Here is a 14,152-nt window from a genome sequence, read left to right as displayed (position 1 = left end):
TGTGAGATGAGTACAATTGTGTGGTAGTTTAAGCATTCTTTGGCATTGCCTTTCTTTGGGATTGAAATGAAAACTGACCTTTTCCAGCCCTGTGGCCACTGCTGAGTTTTCCAAATTTGCTGGCATATTGAGTGCAGCACTTTCACAGCATCATCTTTTAGGATTTGAAATAGCTCAACTGGAATTCCATCACCTCCACTAGCTTTGTTCGTAGTGATGCTTCCTAAGGCCCAGTTGACTTCACTTTCCAGGATGTCTGACTCTAGGTGGATGATCATGCCACTGTGATTATCTGGGTCGTGAAGATCTTTTTTGTACAGTTCTTCTGTGTATTCTTGCCACCTCTTCTTAATATCTTCCTGCTTCTGTTGGGTCCATACCATTTCTGTCCTTTATTGTGCCCATCTTTGCATGAAATTTTCCCTTGGTATCTCTAATATTCTTGAAGACATCTCTAGTCTTGCCCATTCTATTGTTTTTCTCAATTTCTTTGCACTGATCACTGAGAAAGGCTTTCTTATCTCTCCTTGTTGTTCTTTGGAACTCTGCATTCAAATGGTATATCTTTCCTTTTCTCCTTTGTTTTTCACTTCTCTTCTTTTCACAAGTATTTGGAAGGCCTCCTCAGACAGCCATTTTGCTTTTTTGCATTTCTTTTTCTTGGGGATGGTCTTGATCCCTGTTTCCTGTACAGTGTCACAAACCTCCATCCATAGTTCATCGGGCACTCTGTCAGATCTGGTCCCTTAAATCTATTTGTCAGTTCTACTGTATAATCATAAGGGATTTGATTTAGGTCATACATGAATGCTCTAGGGGTTTTCCCTACTTTCTTCAATTTAAGTCTGAATTTGGCAATAAGGAGTTCATGATCTGAGCTACAGTCAGCTCCTGGTCTTGTTTTTGCTGACTGTATAGAGCTTCTCCATCTTTGGCTGCAAAGAATATAATCAATCTGATTTCAGTGTCGACCATCTAGTGATGTCCATGTGTAGAGTCCTCTCTTGTGTTATTGGAAAACCGTGTTTGCTGTGACTGGTGCGTTCTCTTGGCAGAACTCTCTTAGCCTTTGCCCTGCTTCATTCCGTACTCCAAGGCCAGATTTGCCTGTTACTCCAGGTGTTTCTTGACTTCCTACTTTTGCATTCCAGTCCCCTATAAAGAAAAGGACATCTTTTTTTGGTGTTAGTTCTAGAAGGTCTTGTAGGTCTTCATAGAACCGTTCAACGTCAGCTTCTTCTGCATAAGTTGTTGGGGCATAGTCTTGGATTACCGTGATATTGAATGGTTTGCCTTGGAAACGAACAGCGATCTCTCTGTCGTTTTTGAGATTGCATCCAAGCACTGCATTTCAGACTCTTTTGTTGACCATGATGGCTACTCCATTTCTTCTAAGGGATTCCTGCCCACAGTAGTAGATACAATGGTCATCTGAGTTAAATTCACCCACTCCAGTCCATCTTAGTTCGCTGATTCCTAGAATGTCGACGTTCACTCTTGGCGTCTCCTGTTTGACCACTTCCAATTTGCCTTGATTCATGGGCCTAACAGTCCAGGTTCCTGTGCATCATCGCTGTTTACAGCATCGGACCTTTGCTTCTTCAGTGGCCGCGTTTGCAGCCTGGACGTGAGCACGCATGTCACTCCTGTTCTGGAGTTTTCAACCAGGGGTCTGGCAAGACCCTCTCGGGCCTGAGCGCCTCATGCAGCACAGCCCCGACCCCCAGGGGCGCACTCTGCGTCCAGGGTGGGCTGAGGGCGGTGTTTGCGTTCACAGCAGCGGCTGTGTCCGCGTGGTCTGGGAGCTCTCCTGTGGGTGGGTTCTCTTTTTAGGGGGACCAGCGGGGGTCCCAACTTGCAGCATCCAGGCCCAGCAGGCTATGCAGAGTGGCCCGGCTCTCACTTCCCAGAATCCGCCCAAGAGGCCACAGGATGTTAGTACAGGACCCTGCCCACTCGAGCCGGGGTCCCATAGGCGGCCGGTGAGAACAGCACCCAACACCTACAACAGGCTCCGTCATCATCCTGACGCGGGGGCTGCGGGGGTGGGTGGCGGGGGGGGGCAGGGGTGGGGGCCCAGGCCTGGGTCTCATGACCTGAGGAGGTCATGGCCCTTAGACGCCGGCTCATGAGGCCATGGCTTCTGAGCTACATTTGGGGTTTTGTAACTGGACCCTGGGCAGCTCCAGACTCTGGTCACGGTCAATTTGGAGGAGGGCTTGACCACGATAATAAACACGTAACTAATTCCCTTGTCCCTGGGCGAAGACAATCCCACACTCCTCATGTCCGCAGGCGACCTGAGCGTCTCTGCAGAGCGCCTGAGTGAGAAGCGGTCCCCCAATGACTTTGCGCTCTGGAAGGCCTCCAAGCCTGGGGAGCCATCCTGGCCCTGCCCCTGGGGCAAGGTGAGTGCCGGCTGGGGCGGGGGATGTGTCCCCGCAAGGCCCAACCCCCGTAGGGTCATCACCTCTCTTCCCGGGACAGTCTTCCCCTCTGTGGCTGGTGGGAGGGGACTGCAGCACCTCGGAGGCCTGCATCCTGACTGTCTCTGACCTGAGCTGTTGGGGCAGGTCCGCCCTCTGACGTTGCCTGTGACGACAGTCCTGGTGGCCAAGAGCCACAGGTGGGGGGTGTCGGAGCAGGGGTCCGGCAGTGACACGGCCTCAGCCTTCATGGAGCTCGCCGAGGCCTCTTTGGCCTGCCGTCCCCCTTGGTTTTTCCACATGTGGGACTTGACTCCCCGCTGCCGCAGAGCTGGGCTTCTGGGGGTTGCGCCCACGGAGGCCAGGCGGGGCGCTCCCTCACCGACTGTGGGTCCCCAGGGGCGCCCCGGATGGCACATCGAGTGCTCGGCCATGGCGGGCACCCTCCTGGGAGCCTCGATGGACATCCACGGAGGGGGCTTCGACCTCCGCTTCCCCCACCACGACAACGAGCTGGCGCAGTCAGAGGTAAGGGCCGCGGCTGCTGTCCCGGCACGTGGGTGGGAGGAGGGGTAGGCGGCGAGTGCTCTCCAGCAGAGCCTGGCCTCCGAGTCAGGGGCGTGTGAATCAGATTGTTTGGGCTGATTCACACATGAGCGGCCTGGCCTTCGCAGTGCAGGCCCGGACCCACCCGTCCTCACCTCCTCAGGGCCCTGCCCAGCACAGGGGTCCCCCCTTCTGCGCCCCCTCGGGCCTGCAGAGGCGCCCCTGACCCCTGCTCCCGCCCCTCCCGCCCCGTGTGCCCAGGCCTACTTTGAGAACGACTACTGGGTCAGGTACTTCCTGCACACGGGCCACCTGACCATCGCGGGCTGCAAGATGTCCAAGTCGCTCAAGAACTTCATCACCATCAAAGACGCCCTGAAGAAGCACTCAGGTAAGGAGAGCTGGCGTCCCTGTCGGGCGGGCGTGGCCGGCTGGAGCCTCAGGCCGCCTTTCTGCCTGCAGCCCGCCAGCTGCGCCTGGCCTTCCTCATGCACTCGTGGAAGGACACGCTGGACTACTCGGCCAACACCATGGAGTCGGCGCTGCAGTACGAGAGGCTCCTCAACGTAGGTGCCGCCCCGGCCCCCGGCCCCGGCCCCGCGAGGGCCCCCCGGTGCCGCGAGGGCCCCCCGTTCCCGCCCTGGCCCCCGGCCCCACCCCGCGAGGGCCGCGCTCCTCCCGGGCAGAAGGGGTCGCGGGTGCTGAGCTGGGGAGTGGCTCAGCCGCTTTCCTGAGACGCCCTGTCTCGCCTGCCTGGGACCCTCTCATCCAGGCCCGCCCGCCAGCTGCCCTGCGGGGCCCCAAGGCTGAGGTGGGGCTCCGGTCCCACAGAGAAACCTTTCAGCCTCCTTCCTGCCTGCTGCTGTGTTTCGGGGGGTGGGGGTGGTGAGGGCGGTGCCCAGAGCAGCTCAGGCTCTTCTCGGAAATTCTGAATGGGGTTTTCTAACTTCAGGAGTTTTTCTTAAACGTGAAAGACCTCCTCCGAGCCCCCGTGGAGGTGGCCGCTCAGTTTGAGAAGTGGGAGGACGAGGAAACGGAGCTGAACAAGAGGTGAGGTGGCCCCTTATCTGCAGGCCCACGGTCCCCGCGTCATGCCCGCTGACCAGCGCTGGGGGCAGCTGGTGACTCCATCCCTGGTGTCCGTGCGGAGCCGCGCTCAGAAACGGCGCGGACTGCCCTGGGCGGAGCGGTCCATCTGATGGCGCCCCGCCTTCCTTGTCCCGCTCAGCTTTTACAAGAAGAAGGCCGCGGTTCACCAAGCCCTCTGCGACAACATCGACACACGCACGGTCCTGGAGGAGATGCGGGCTCTGGTCGGCCAGTGCAACCTCTACATGGCGGCCCGGAAGGCTGCCAGGAGGAGGCCCCACCGTGTTCTGCTAGAGAGCATCGCCCACTACCTCACACACATGCTGAAGGTGAGCTGGCCTGCTCCGGGACCGCTGGGGGCCCGCGGGTCGGTGCCGGGACCGCTGCGGGCCCGTGGGTCGGTGCCGGGACTGCTGGTTGCCCAAAGGTTCGGTGCTGCTATCACTGGGGGCCCGCGGGTCGGCACCGGTACCGCTGGGGGCCTGCAGGTCGGCGCCAGGACCGCTGGGGCCTGCGGGTCAGAGCTGGGACCACTGGTTGCCCACAGGTCGGTGCCGGGACCGCTGGTTGCCCGCAGGTCGGCGCCAGGACCGCTGGGGCCTGTGGGTCAGAGCTGGGACCACTGGTTGCCCACAGGTCGGCGCTGGGACCGCTGGTTGCCCACGGGTTGGTGTCGGTACCGCTGGGGGCCTGCGGGCCCTGGGAGCCGCACCCCTAGCCTCTCCGCCTTGGCTTTCGTGCCCCTCTTCCGGGGTTTGACGAGCAGAAGCGCTTTCCTGCCAGTGGCCCCGAAGCGTCGTTTGGCACGCTCTCCTCCTGCTGCCGAGTCCTGGGGGGGGCCCTGCAGGAGGCTCTGTGGTCCAGTGGCCTTGGCTGGGGGTCAGAGGGGCAGCAGGAATTGGACCTGTCCTGCACAGTGGGCGGGCACCTCACCCTGTGTCTCCATGCCTAACTGCCCTCCGCCGCCCCGCCGAGCAGGGTCTCGGGCACCGCCGCCCGCCCCTCATGGACACGATCCCTGCCTGCCGTCTCTCAGCCGCGTGTCCTGCACGCTTGCTTTTTTCCCTAGATCTTTGGGGCCATAGAAGAGGAAAGCTCCTTGGGTTTTCCCATCGGAGGAGCTGGAACCAGCCTCAATGTGAGTGAAGCCCTCCCAGGCCAGGACCGCATTCCCTCCTGGATGTCTGAGACCAGGCTCCTGTGGGCCGCGGGCGGGCCGCTGCTGGGCTTGGTGGGGGGACCCTCTCACTGTCCTGCCCGTGCCGCCGTGCGGGTGCCCCCATGCCTGTGGGCCCCGTGCTGGACGGGCTCGCACGGCTGTTGGCAGCCCCGCTCCGAGGCGCGTGTGCCGGGCAGGGGCCTTCACGAACAGGGCGCCGGTCACAGCGACCCGAACGTTCTGTCTGCAGCTGGAGTCCACGGTCATGCCGTACCTGCAGGTGCTATCGGAGTTCCGGGAAGGAGTGCGCCGGATCGCCCGTGAGCACAGAGGTGAGGCGCGCCTGCGTGGGCACCGCGCCTGGCGGAGCTCCGCTTCTGGGGCGTCCGCAGGCCGGGGACTGGAGGGGTCCTGTCCTTGCCCGCAGAGGCCCGTGGTGATGCACAGCTGCTGGGGCGGCTTCGCCGTCTGCACCCTGCCGGCCCCTTGTGCTCGCCCGAGAGCCTGAGGATGAGGGGGTCGGAACGTGTCCTCTCGGGCAGCTCTGAACAGTTGTCAGATGGGCAGCTGACGGCGTCAGAAGGGCGGTCCGCGTCCCATTGTGGTGGTCGGGACTCACGGCGACCAGCAGGGCTGACGTGACCCTGTGGTGGGCCGTGAAGCCCTGGGCCGTGCAGGCGGGGGGGGCGAGGCTGCAGGTGCAGTGAGGGAGTCCTGCGGATGGCCGCAGCAGGGCGTGCTCTTTCCCTCCTGGAGCTGCACTCAGAGCTTGGCATCTGCAGGGCCAAGAGGCCCCCGCGGCTGGCATGCTTTGCCGGGTGCCCCAGGGACGTCGCCCCCAGGCCTGCGTCCAGGGAGCCCATCCTTCTCTGCTGGCCTCCCTGGCGGCCGTGTAGCTGCGTCCTTCCGGGAGCCCTACTGGCTTCCCCACTTGGGGCAGGCCCACCCTGCTCCCCCATGTCCACCCCAGCACCTCCCTCCACGGGGCCGCCTCCACTCCTGTCTGGGCCTTGCACGCGGTTCCGTCCCAGACTCGGGGGCCGCTCCTCCAGCCTGGACTGTCCGGGCGGAAGCCTTGGCTTCACCACTGCCGGCGTGGCGGTGGCAGGGCCAGAACCTTGCATCTCCGCGTGCGAGCTTCTCCCCTCCCCGGGGCCGGCTCCCCCTGTGCTCTTCTTTTAGGGGCATGTGAGTTGTTCTCAGACATTTGTTCCGTGTGTTTAAGAGTCGGTTTATTGAATTCCTTGAAAATATCCAGTTAGGGTTTTCCCTTTAAAAAAAAGTAGTTTATTGAGGTGAATTCATATGACATAAACCGGCCACGTTGAGGTGCCCGTTCGGGCTCAGGCTCCGAGTGCCTTCCGGTCCTGTGTGGCGCCCCCCCCCTTCCGGCCCCCAAACGTCTCCACCTTCCAGAGGCACCCCCTTCCCCCAGCCTCCGGCTGCCACCAGCCTGCCTTCTGTCTTGGGGTTGTCCTGTTGTGGGCATTTTACATGAACAGATCACACGGCAGAGGACGAGACGGTTCGATGGCATTAATGACTCAATGAACGTGAGTTTGAGCAAACTCTGGGAGATGGTGAGGGGCAGAGAAGCCTGACGCACTGCAGTCCATGGGTCGTAAGAGTGGGACACGACTGAGCGGCTGGACAGCAGCCAGAGCACGCGACCTTGTCTGTTTGTCTGTCTGTTTGACCCATTGTTCCGTAAGGAGTTCAGACAGATTCCAGGGTCATTAGAATCCCTGGGATGCTAGCCCGGCTCTCCTGTCTCTTAAGTTCACTCTGTTCTCCCAGACTTCTTTTGAGTCTCATGCAGAGATAATGATGGGGATTTTTGCCCAAAGGGGAAGGGAGCAGAACCCTTCCAGCCTGTTCTTTGGCTGTTTTTGTCTGGCTTCTCAGCAGAACGTTTTCGAGGTTACCCACGCTGTAGCATGTGACCGTGCTCCCTCCCTTTTTAATCCGTGATTGTCCGCTGGATGTGCGTGCGGCGTTCTGTTCACGTCTTCAGCCCTGGATGGATGTGTGGACAGCTTGCACCTTGGTGCCCAGCACTGCTGTGGCCGCGTGTGTGTAAGCATCCCCTGGGCTCCCTGAGTTCAGGAGTTTCGGGTGCGCACCTCGGAGAGGCGTTGAGGGGCCGTGCAGCAGTTCTCTGTTTAATGTTTGTGTGGTGAGCCTACCGCAGGTCGCTCAGTCCTGTCCGACTCTACGACCCCACGGACTGTAGCCCGCCAGGCTCCTCTGTCCATGGGATTCTCTGGGCAACAGTACTGGACTAGGTAGCCGTTCCTGTCTCCAGGGCATCTTCCCGACCGAGGGATTGAAGCCGAGTCTCCTGCATTGAGGGCAAATTCTTTACCACCTGAGTCACCCAGGGAAGCCCGTTAACTTTTTGAGGACCTGCCAAAGCGCTTTCCACAGTGGCTGAACCATTATATACGGTGCACAAGGGTTCCAGTTTGTCCAAGCCGTTGTCCAGACACCTGTCATTTTCTGTGCATCATTGTGACAGCCATCCTGGCGGGTGCACGGTGGTACCTCATCGTGGCTGCGGTTTTCATGAAGTGATGATGAGCAGCAAGCTGCTTGGCCATCTCCTCACCTCCTCTGCGGACATGTCTGCCCAGGCCCTTGGCTCATTTTCAGTTGGGCCCTTTGTCCTGCTGCTGAGTCGTCGGAGCTCTGTACTTGTTTCTGGGCACTAGACCCTCTTCAGATCCGTGACTCGGAGGAGGCTGGGGAGAAAGCAGCTGTAAAGTAGCAAACAGGTTTGGAAAGAAAGCCTGGAGGGAGGCTTGTGCTCCGCGGACCAGAGCAGGTCTCTGTGGCGGTGAGGAGCCCACCTCGAGGACCGCCCCCAGGCTGCGGCGGTGCCGGTGGAGCTGGCCTGCTTCCTGTTAGGGCGCGAGTGGCCCCTGGGCACGTGCCTCGGCCAGCGCCCTGGGGTCTCCTCGGGGGGCCGTTGAGTGAGGGCCCCCCAGGGCAGAATGAGAGGAGGAGCCAGACATAAAGACCATCGTCCCCCCAGTCCTGCCTCGGGGTTGGAACAGGTGTCAGGAAGCGGGAGATTGCCTGGCGGCTGCGCGTGTGGCGGGGGCTCGGACGTCCCCTGGGACGTGCGAGTCGCGCGTTCATTCATTCACCCGTGAGTGGACAGGTGGGGCCCCAGCGGGCGGCGGGAGCACCCTGGGGCCTGGGGACACATGGAGGCAGGACCGGCGCGCGAGCGACCCCATGGCCGCGGTCAGGGCTGCGGGGAGGCACGCGCAGGGTGGGTGGAGGGCCTGCGGGCCCAGGTCTGCCCCCAGCTGAGCCTGCCGTGCCCAGGGCCGAGGCCTCAGGCCGGAGGGTCTCCGGAGCAGCTCTTGGAGTCAGCAGGAGTGGGTTCAGCTGGGGTGGCCCCTTACAAGGCCTTCACGACCGGTGCAGACAGGCCGGCCTCCCCCGCATCCTCCCTGGTGTGCACGCCCCCCGCGGACAGGGCCTGGCTGGCGTCGGCACCTCAGGTCCGTTACCGGCTGGCATAGGGTCCCCCCGCTCCTGGGCCGGGAAGGGAGTGAGCCAGGAGTCGCTTGTGTTGCCTGTAGGATGAACAGAGAGGCTAATGCGCGGGTTAGGATTGTCTGAACCTGAAGGGCCTGTCCAGGCCGGCCCGGGGCCTCCCGAGGGGTCTGCTTGCCCTGCCCGCTCCGCCTGCTCCTGGGGACCCCTCAGAGCTGGGGCCCGGCCGGCCTCTGCTCCTTCAAGCCGGGCTCTGGGCAGCCCCCGCCCTTGGGTGGGGTGGGCCTGGCCAGGAGCGCTGGTGCCCGAGGCAGAGTGGGGGGTGGGGGCCCTTTCCTGTCCGTTGCTGGGCCAGGGTCTCTGGGTGCGGGGCGTGGGCAGCCGTGGGGGTCACCCCAGCCTGCAGGCACACGTCGGTCCCTGGAGAGCCCCTCCTCCACTCCCGCCTTTCTGGGTCCCGCCTGCGGGTCCCCAGGCCCAGCATATGCCGGCTGTGGTGTGCCGACTGCAGGGAGCCGTTCCAGGGCTGGTCATGACCTCGGGGCTCGGAGCAAGTCCCTGGTCCCGGGTGGAGGGACGCGGCTGCCTCTCCCAGGACCGCTGCGCCCTGGCCATGAGGCTCAGTGTTCCCAGGGGCTCCCTCCGTGCTGCGGAGCCCTGGTCTCCCCTCGCCTACCATCCCGCCGCGCTGTCCCCACTCAGGGTCCTCGGGGCCAGTCTGCGAGCCCGCCGCTCAGCAGGGCCCCGAGCTGTGCCCGGGCCGCAGGGTCCCGGCAGGCTGCTTCGCGCTCAGCGGTGACCGTGGTGTCCGTGTTGGCTTCGCCTGCCTCCACCACCAGCGGAGGGCCCCAGGCGGTCCTGCGCCCGAGGACTGAGCCATGTCCTCTGCCCACAGTGCCTGAGGTCCTCCAGCTGAGCGACGCCCTGCGGGATGACATCCTGCCCGAGCTGGGGGTGCGGCTGGAAGACCACGAAGGTGGGTCCTCTGGCTGTGGTGAGGGGCTACTGGGTGGGGGCTGCCAGGTGGGGCTGGCTTTCGGGAGGACTGCTGGGACGGGTCCGAGGGCACCCCGCCTTTTGCAGGGTCCACGGGGCCGGATTGTGCCCCTTGGGCATCACGCCAGCCCCCCTCTGTCTTGAAAGACGACACCTGGGGCTCTGCTCCTGCGGCCTGACTGCCCGGCGCCCCTGATTCTGCGGGGACCCGTCCCTTGGGAGGCAGCCTGTGTCGTGTGGATCGTCAGCAAGTTTCAGAGCTTGTCTTCCGACGTGGCTGGGGTTTGGGCTGCACGGAGAACGGTCGGGTTTTAAACACTCGGGAGAAAGTCTTACTTTTTGACACCTAGCTGCTCAGTCTCAAGCCACAAGTCCCCCCCACGGCACAGTTAACGTTTGGTCTGTGGGAGCAGTAAGGGGGGCTTCCCTGCTTCCCTCTGGGGGCCCGGAGGGCGGGAGTGGTGGGCACAGGGCTGGGCTCGGGAGTCCCACGGCCGTTTGCCTTTCAGGACTGCCCACCGTGGTCAAGCTGGTGGACAGGGACACCTTACTGAGAGAGAGAGAAGAAAAGAAAAGGGTGAGTGAAACCACAGTGACTGGAGCTGGGTGTTTACTGAGCGCATGGTGACCGAGGGCGTGCATGCGCTTCACCGTGTAAGAGTCAGTGTTTGTACTCTTATTAAAGCACCAGTGTTTATAAATGTCGAAAGGGAGGACTAACCAGCTAGGTAACTACTTGGCAGTTAAACAACAACGGGATCAGCTCCTAATGAAGGGTGCAGAGCGTGAGGGGAGGTCTGTTGCTTCTGGTGACCTGCAGACGTATGGTCTCACCTGCCTGTCACCTGATGTGTCAGCCTGACCCCGGGGCTGAGCGTGTCTCCCCTCCATCCTCCCCGGGGGTGAGCGTGTCTCACCTCCATCCTCCCCCGGGGGTGAGCGTGTCTCACCTCTGTCCTCCCCTTCCCCGTGGGTGTGTCTCACCTCCATCCTCCCCGTCCCCCAGGGCTGAGGGTGTCTCCCCCCTATCCTTCCCGGGGCTGAGCGTGTCTCACCTCCGTCCTCCCCATCCCCGGGGGTGAGCGTGTCTCCCCTGCATCCTTCCCGGGGGTGAGCGTATCTCACCTCTGTCCTCCCCGTCCCCAGGGGTGAGCGTGTCTCACCTCTGTCCTCCCCATCCCCGGGGGTGAGTGTGTCTCACCTCTGTCCTCCCCATCCCCGGGGGTGAGTGTGTCTCACCTCCGTCCTCCCCGTCCCCCAGGGCTGAGCGTGTCTCCCTCCCATCCTTCCCGGGGCTGAGCGTGTCTCACCTCTGTCCTCCCCATCCCCGGGGGTGAGCATGTCTCCCCTCCATCCTTCCCGGGGGTGAGTGTGTCTCACCTCTGTCCTCCCCGTCCCCAGGGGTGAGTGTGTCTCACCTCTGTCCTCCCCGTCCCCGGGGGTGAGCATGTCTCACCTCTGTCCTCCCCATCCCCGGGGGTGAGTGTGTCTCCCCTCCATCCTTCCCGGGGGTGAGTGTGTCTCACCTCTGTCCTCCCCGTCCCCAGGGGTGAGTGTGTCTCACCTCCGCCCTCCCCGTCCCCGGGGGTGAGCGTGTCTCACCTCTGTCCTCCCCATCCCCGGGGGTGAGTGTGTCTCACCTCCGTCCTCCCCGTCCCCCAGGGCTGAGCGTGTCTCACCCCCATCCTTCCCGGGGGTGAGCGTGTCTCACCTCCATCCTCCCCGTGGCTGAGTGTGTCTCACCTCCATCCTCCCCGGGGGTGAGCGTGTCTCACCTCCGCCCTCCCCGTCCCCGGGGGTGAGTGTGTCACATCTCCCTCCGCGCCAGCACATGTCCTTCTCACATGTCAGACACCCTAGACCTCTGGGAGCAGCACTGCTCCGTGAATCGGGACCGACCTCGCTCTCGGGGACTCGGTGTCCTGCAGAGAAATGGGGACGGAACCGCCGCCCTTCAGAAGCGCTGGCCACAGCTCACGGGGTGGGCCCACGAGGCCGTAGGAGGAGACCGCTGTCGAGCTGAGTTTGGGGGACCGGGAAGGGCCTCCGCAGCTGTCCGGGAGAACTGACGGCAGGGGGAGTGGGCCCGGGAGAGGAGTGGTGAGGCAGCAGGGCTGCCCCGTGGACACTGGGAGGGCTGTGCGCCGCGGGGGGACTCGGCAGACCCACGGTCAGCTCCCGGCCGCTCCTCGCGGGCACGGAGCCCAGTACCCAGCCCGCCTGCCCCCCAGATGGCGCCGCCCGGTGGGGTCGCCGTGCTGTCCCTGGTCCCGGGCGGGTCTCTGCTCCCTCCTTCGCGGTGGCTGTGCTGCGGGTGACCCTGTGTGTGGTGCCCGCTCCCTGCCCTGTGTCCAGAGCAGGGCCGGGCAGGGGGCAGCAGGGGGCTTGTCCTGTTGCCCTCGCCCTCGAGCGGGGCCTGGGGGGCTCAGCTCACGGGGGTCTGCTGTCCCCCAGGCTGAAGAGGAGAAGAGGAGGAAGAAAGAGGAGGCCGCCAGGAAGAGACAGGAGCAGGAGGTAGCGTCTGCCTCAGCAGGGGGGGGCTCCCGGCAGGAAGGCACTTTGACCCCCACTCTGTGTCTTTCGGGGCCCAGCTGCCCCCCACCTCCGTCCCCGCGTCCACGTGTTGCCCCAGGGAGGCTGCCCTGGCCCTGCCGTGTGCCCCATACCTCTCTGTCCTACAGAAAACCTCCGCTTTCCGCCTTTAACTCCCCCTGCCTAGGTGTTGCCTCCACCTTTCTGTCGCTCCCTGAACTTGGGGGCTGGCGTGGGGCCCCCTTGTGGTCTCGGAACAGTGACCCCACATGTGTGTTCCAGGCAGCGAAGCTGGCCAAGATGAAGATCCCACCCAGTGAGATGTTCTTAGCGGAAAGCGACAAATACTCCAAGTTCGACGAAAACGTAAGAGGAGCCTTTTTTTTCTTTTCAGGACATTGTTAGACCATGAAACGGGGATGGCCAGGGTTTGAACTTGGCTGAGGAGCGTCTCTGCCCAGGAAGTCGGGCTCGTGTGGGCTGGTTAGGTCCAGCCTGCATGCAGGACTGCCCTCCGTCAGCGCGGCCCGGGGCTCTGGCCGGGGCTGGTTAAGGGGTTTGCAGAGCCTGTCCCCACAGATGGTCCGGGGGCGTGGCACAGCCGTGCCCCCGGCCAGGGGCTCCGCAGCGGGGCCCTCCCGAGACCCTCTGGCCCCGGCGCTCTTGTGTGTGTTCGCTGAGCTCTTTTCAGCTCACACTTGCAAGGAGGCCGCCGACGCAGGTGGGCTGAGCTCCCCACATCAGGGTGCTGGGTGCAGTGTGGTGTTGGGGGGTGTCCCGGATGACCAGCGTGCTCTCGCCCCCCAGGGTCTGCCCACACACGACACGGAAGGCAAAGAGCTGAGCAAAGGGCAGGCCAAGAAGCTGAGGAAGCTCTTCGAGGCGCAGGAGAAGCTGCACTTGGAGTACCTGCAGCTGGCTCAGAACGGGGGCGCCCCGTGACCCCCGGGACCCCGCCCGCGCGCCCGCCTGTTTACAGCGGCCCTCGGCCCCGAGGGAAGCGCTCTGTCCGCAGAGGGCCGGGCCGCCCCCTGCTCTGAGTCAGTAATAAAGTCTTCCCAACCGGGCGCCGGGCTCTGTCTGCCGTCAGCCTGCACGGTCAGCGCGCCGGGCCGGCCGGGCTGCTGGGTCAGCAGGTCACGACTCGGGGGCTCGGACCGCTGAGTGGCTTCAGCCGAGGACCGTTCCCCCCCTCCCGCCCAGTACAGATGGCTATCAGCTAATCTCTGCTGTGTGGGCGCATTGGGAGGCATTTGAGCAGGAAAAAGACGGGCTCAAACTGGCAGGGCCTGCCGGCGCCGCACACAAAGCCTGCCCAGCCGGGCACTCAGGTCCTGCTAGCTCAGCTCGCAGCGCTGTCTCCACGGCGATCCTGCGGGCGGGCCGGCTCAGCACCACCGGGGTGAGAGGGGGGCTGCGGCGTCCCTGGTCCCCGCCCGGGAGCATGTCCTCCCCACCCCCGTTCACGCGTTTTCACTCCCAGAGGAGAATCCTCACTGAGCTCCAGGGCGTGTCTCCAGCCTTGGTCGAGGCGGGGCACCGGGGGGGCCAGGTGGGCTCTGCGAGGGCCTCGATGGGGTCCTCAGGGCCGGGCGGACAGGCTGAGGGTCGTCGTCCCGTTCTCTGTGGCAGTCAGGGTGCGGTGACCCGGCCCGCGGTTGGGGGGGTGTTGGCCATGCCCGGGGTGGGTGTGCTCACCCTGCACCTCTGTAGCCCGCCCACAGGAGCACTGCTCCCAGAGCAGGTGGGAGCACGCGCCGGCCGACACTGGCTGCACTTGGGGGCCCAGCCCCACAAGGAGCCCGAGAGGGACCCCACGGGTACAGGCTCTGGGTGTCGGCATCGCTGTGCGTACGAGGGCACTCCGCTTGTGTCCCACTGCGACCCCGTGGGCTGT

At 63.4% G+C, this 14,152-nt stretch overlaps 1 protein-coding gene across 5 annotated transcripts in view; it reads left to right on the top strand.

Moving 5' to 3' along the window:
- Window positions 1-13,322, top strand: part of CARS1 (cysteinyl-tRNA synthetase 1) — a 40,823-nt gene extending 27,501 nt beyond the window's left edge. For 3 of the 5 annotated variants that reach the window (XM_043452109.1, XM_043452112.1, XM_043452113.1), the window contains 13 exons: window positions 2,296-2,408; window positions 2,826-2,954; window positions 3,234-3,363; window positions 3,435-3,538; window positions 3,925-4,022; window positions 4,201-4,390; window positions 5,131-5,199; window positions 5,471-5,552; window positions 9,623-9,703; window positions 10,233-10,300; window positions 12,178-12,237; window positions 12,538-12,621; window positions 13,063-13,322. In XM_043452109.1, coding sequence (XP_043308044.1) covers window positions 2,296-2,408; window positions 2,826-2,954; window positions 3,234-3,363; window positions 3,435-3,538; window positions 3,925-4,022; window positions 4,201-4,390; window positions 5,131-5,199; window positions 5,471-5,552; window positions 9,623-9,703; window positions 10,233-10,300; window positions 12,178-12,237; window positions 12,538-12,621; window positions 13,063-13,197 — 1,343 coding nt within the window. In that variant the 3' untranslated portion in view covers window positions 13,198-13,322. Of the gene's footprint in view, window positions 1-2,295; window positions 2,409-2,825; window positions 2,955-3,233; window positions 3,364-3,434; window positions 3,539-3,924; window positions 4,023-4,200; window positions 4,391-5,130; window positions 5,200-5,470; window positions 5,553-9,622; window positions 9,704-9,810; window positions 10,006-10,232; window positions 10,301-12,177; window positions 12,238-12,537; window positions 12,622-13,062 lie in introns of those variants that run through there. The other 2 variants (XM_043452111.1, XM_043452114.1) reach the window with 2 other exon arrangements.
- The last annotated feature ends 830 nt before the right edge of the window (window positions 13,323-14,152 follow it).

This window comes from Cervus canadensis, chromosome 29, assembly GCF_019320065.1.
Source record: "Cervus canadensis isolate Bull #8, Minnesota chromosome 29, ASM1932006v1, whole genome shotgun sequence".
NCBI classification, from domain to species: domain Eukaryota; kingdom Metazoa; phylum Chordata; class Mammalia; order Artiodactyla; family Cervidae; genus Cervus; species Cervus canadensis.
Note: the sequence above shows the minus strand (reverse complement) of the source record. Positions and strands in the feature narration are given on the sequence as shown.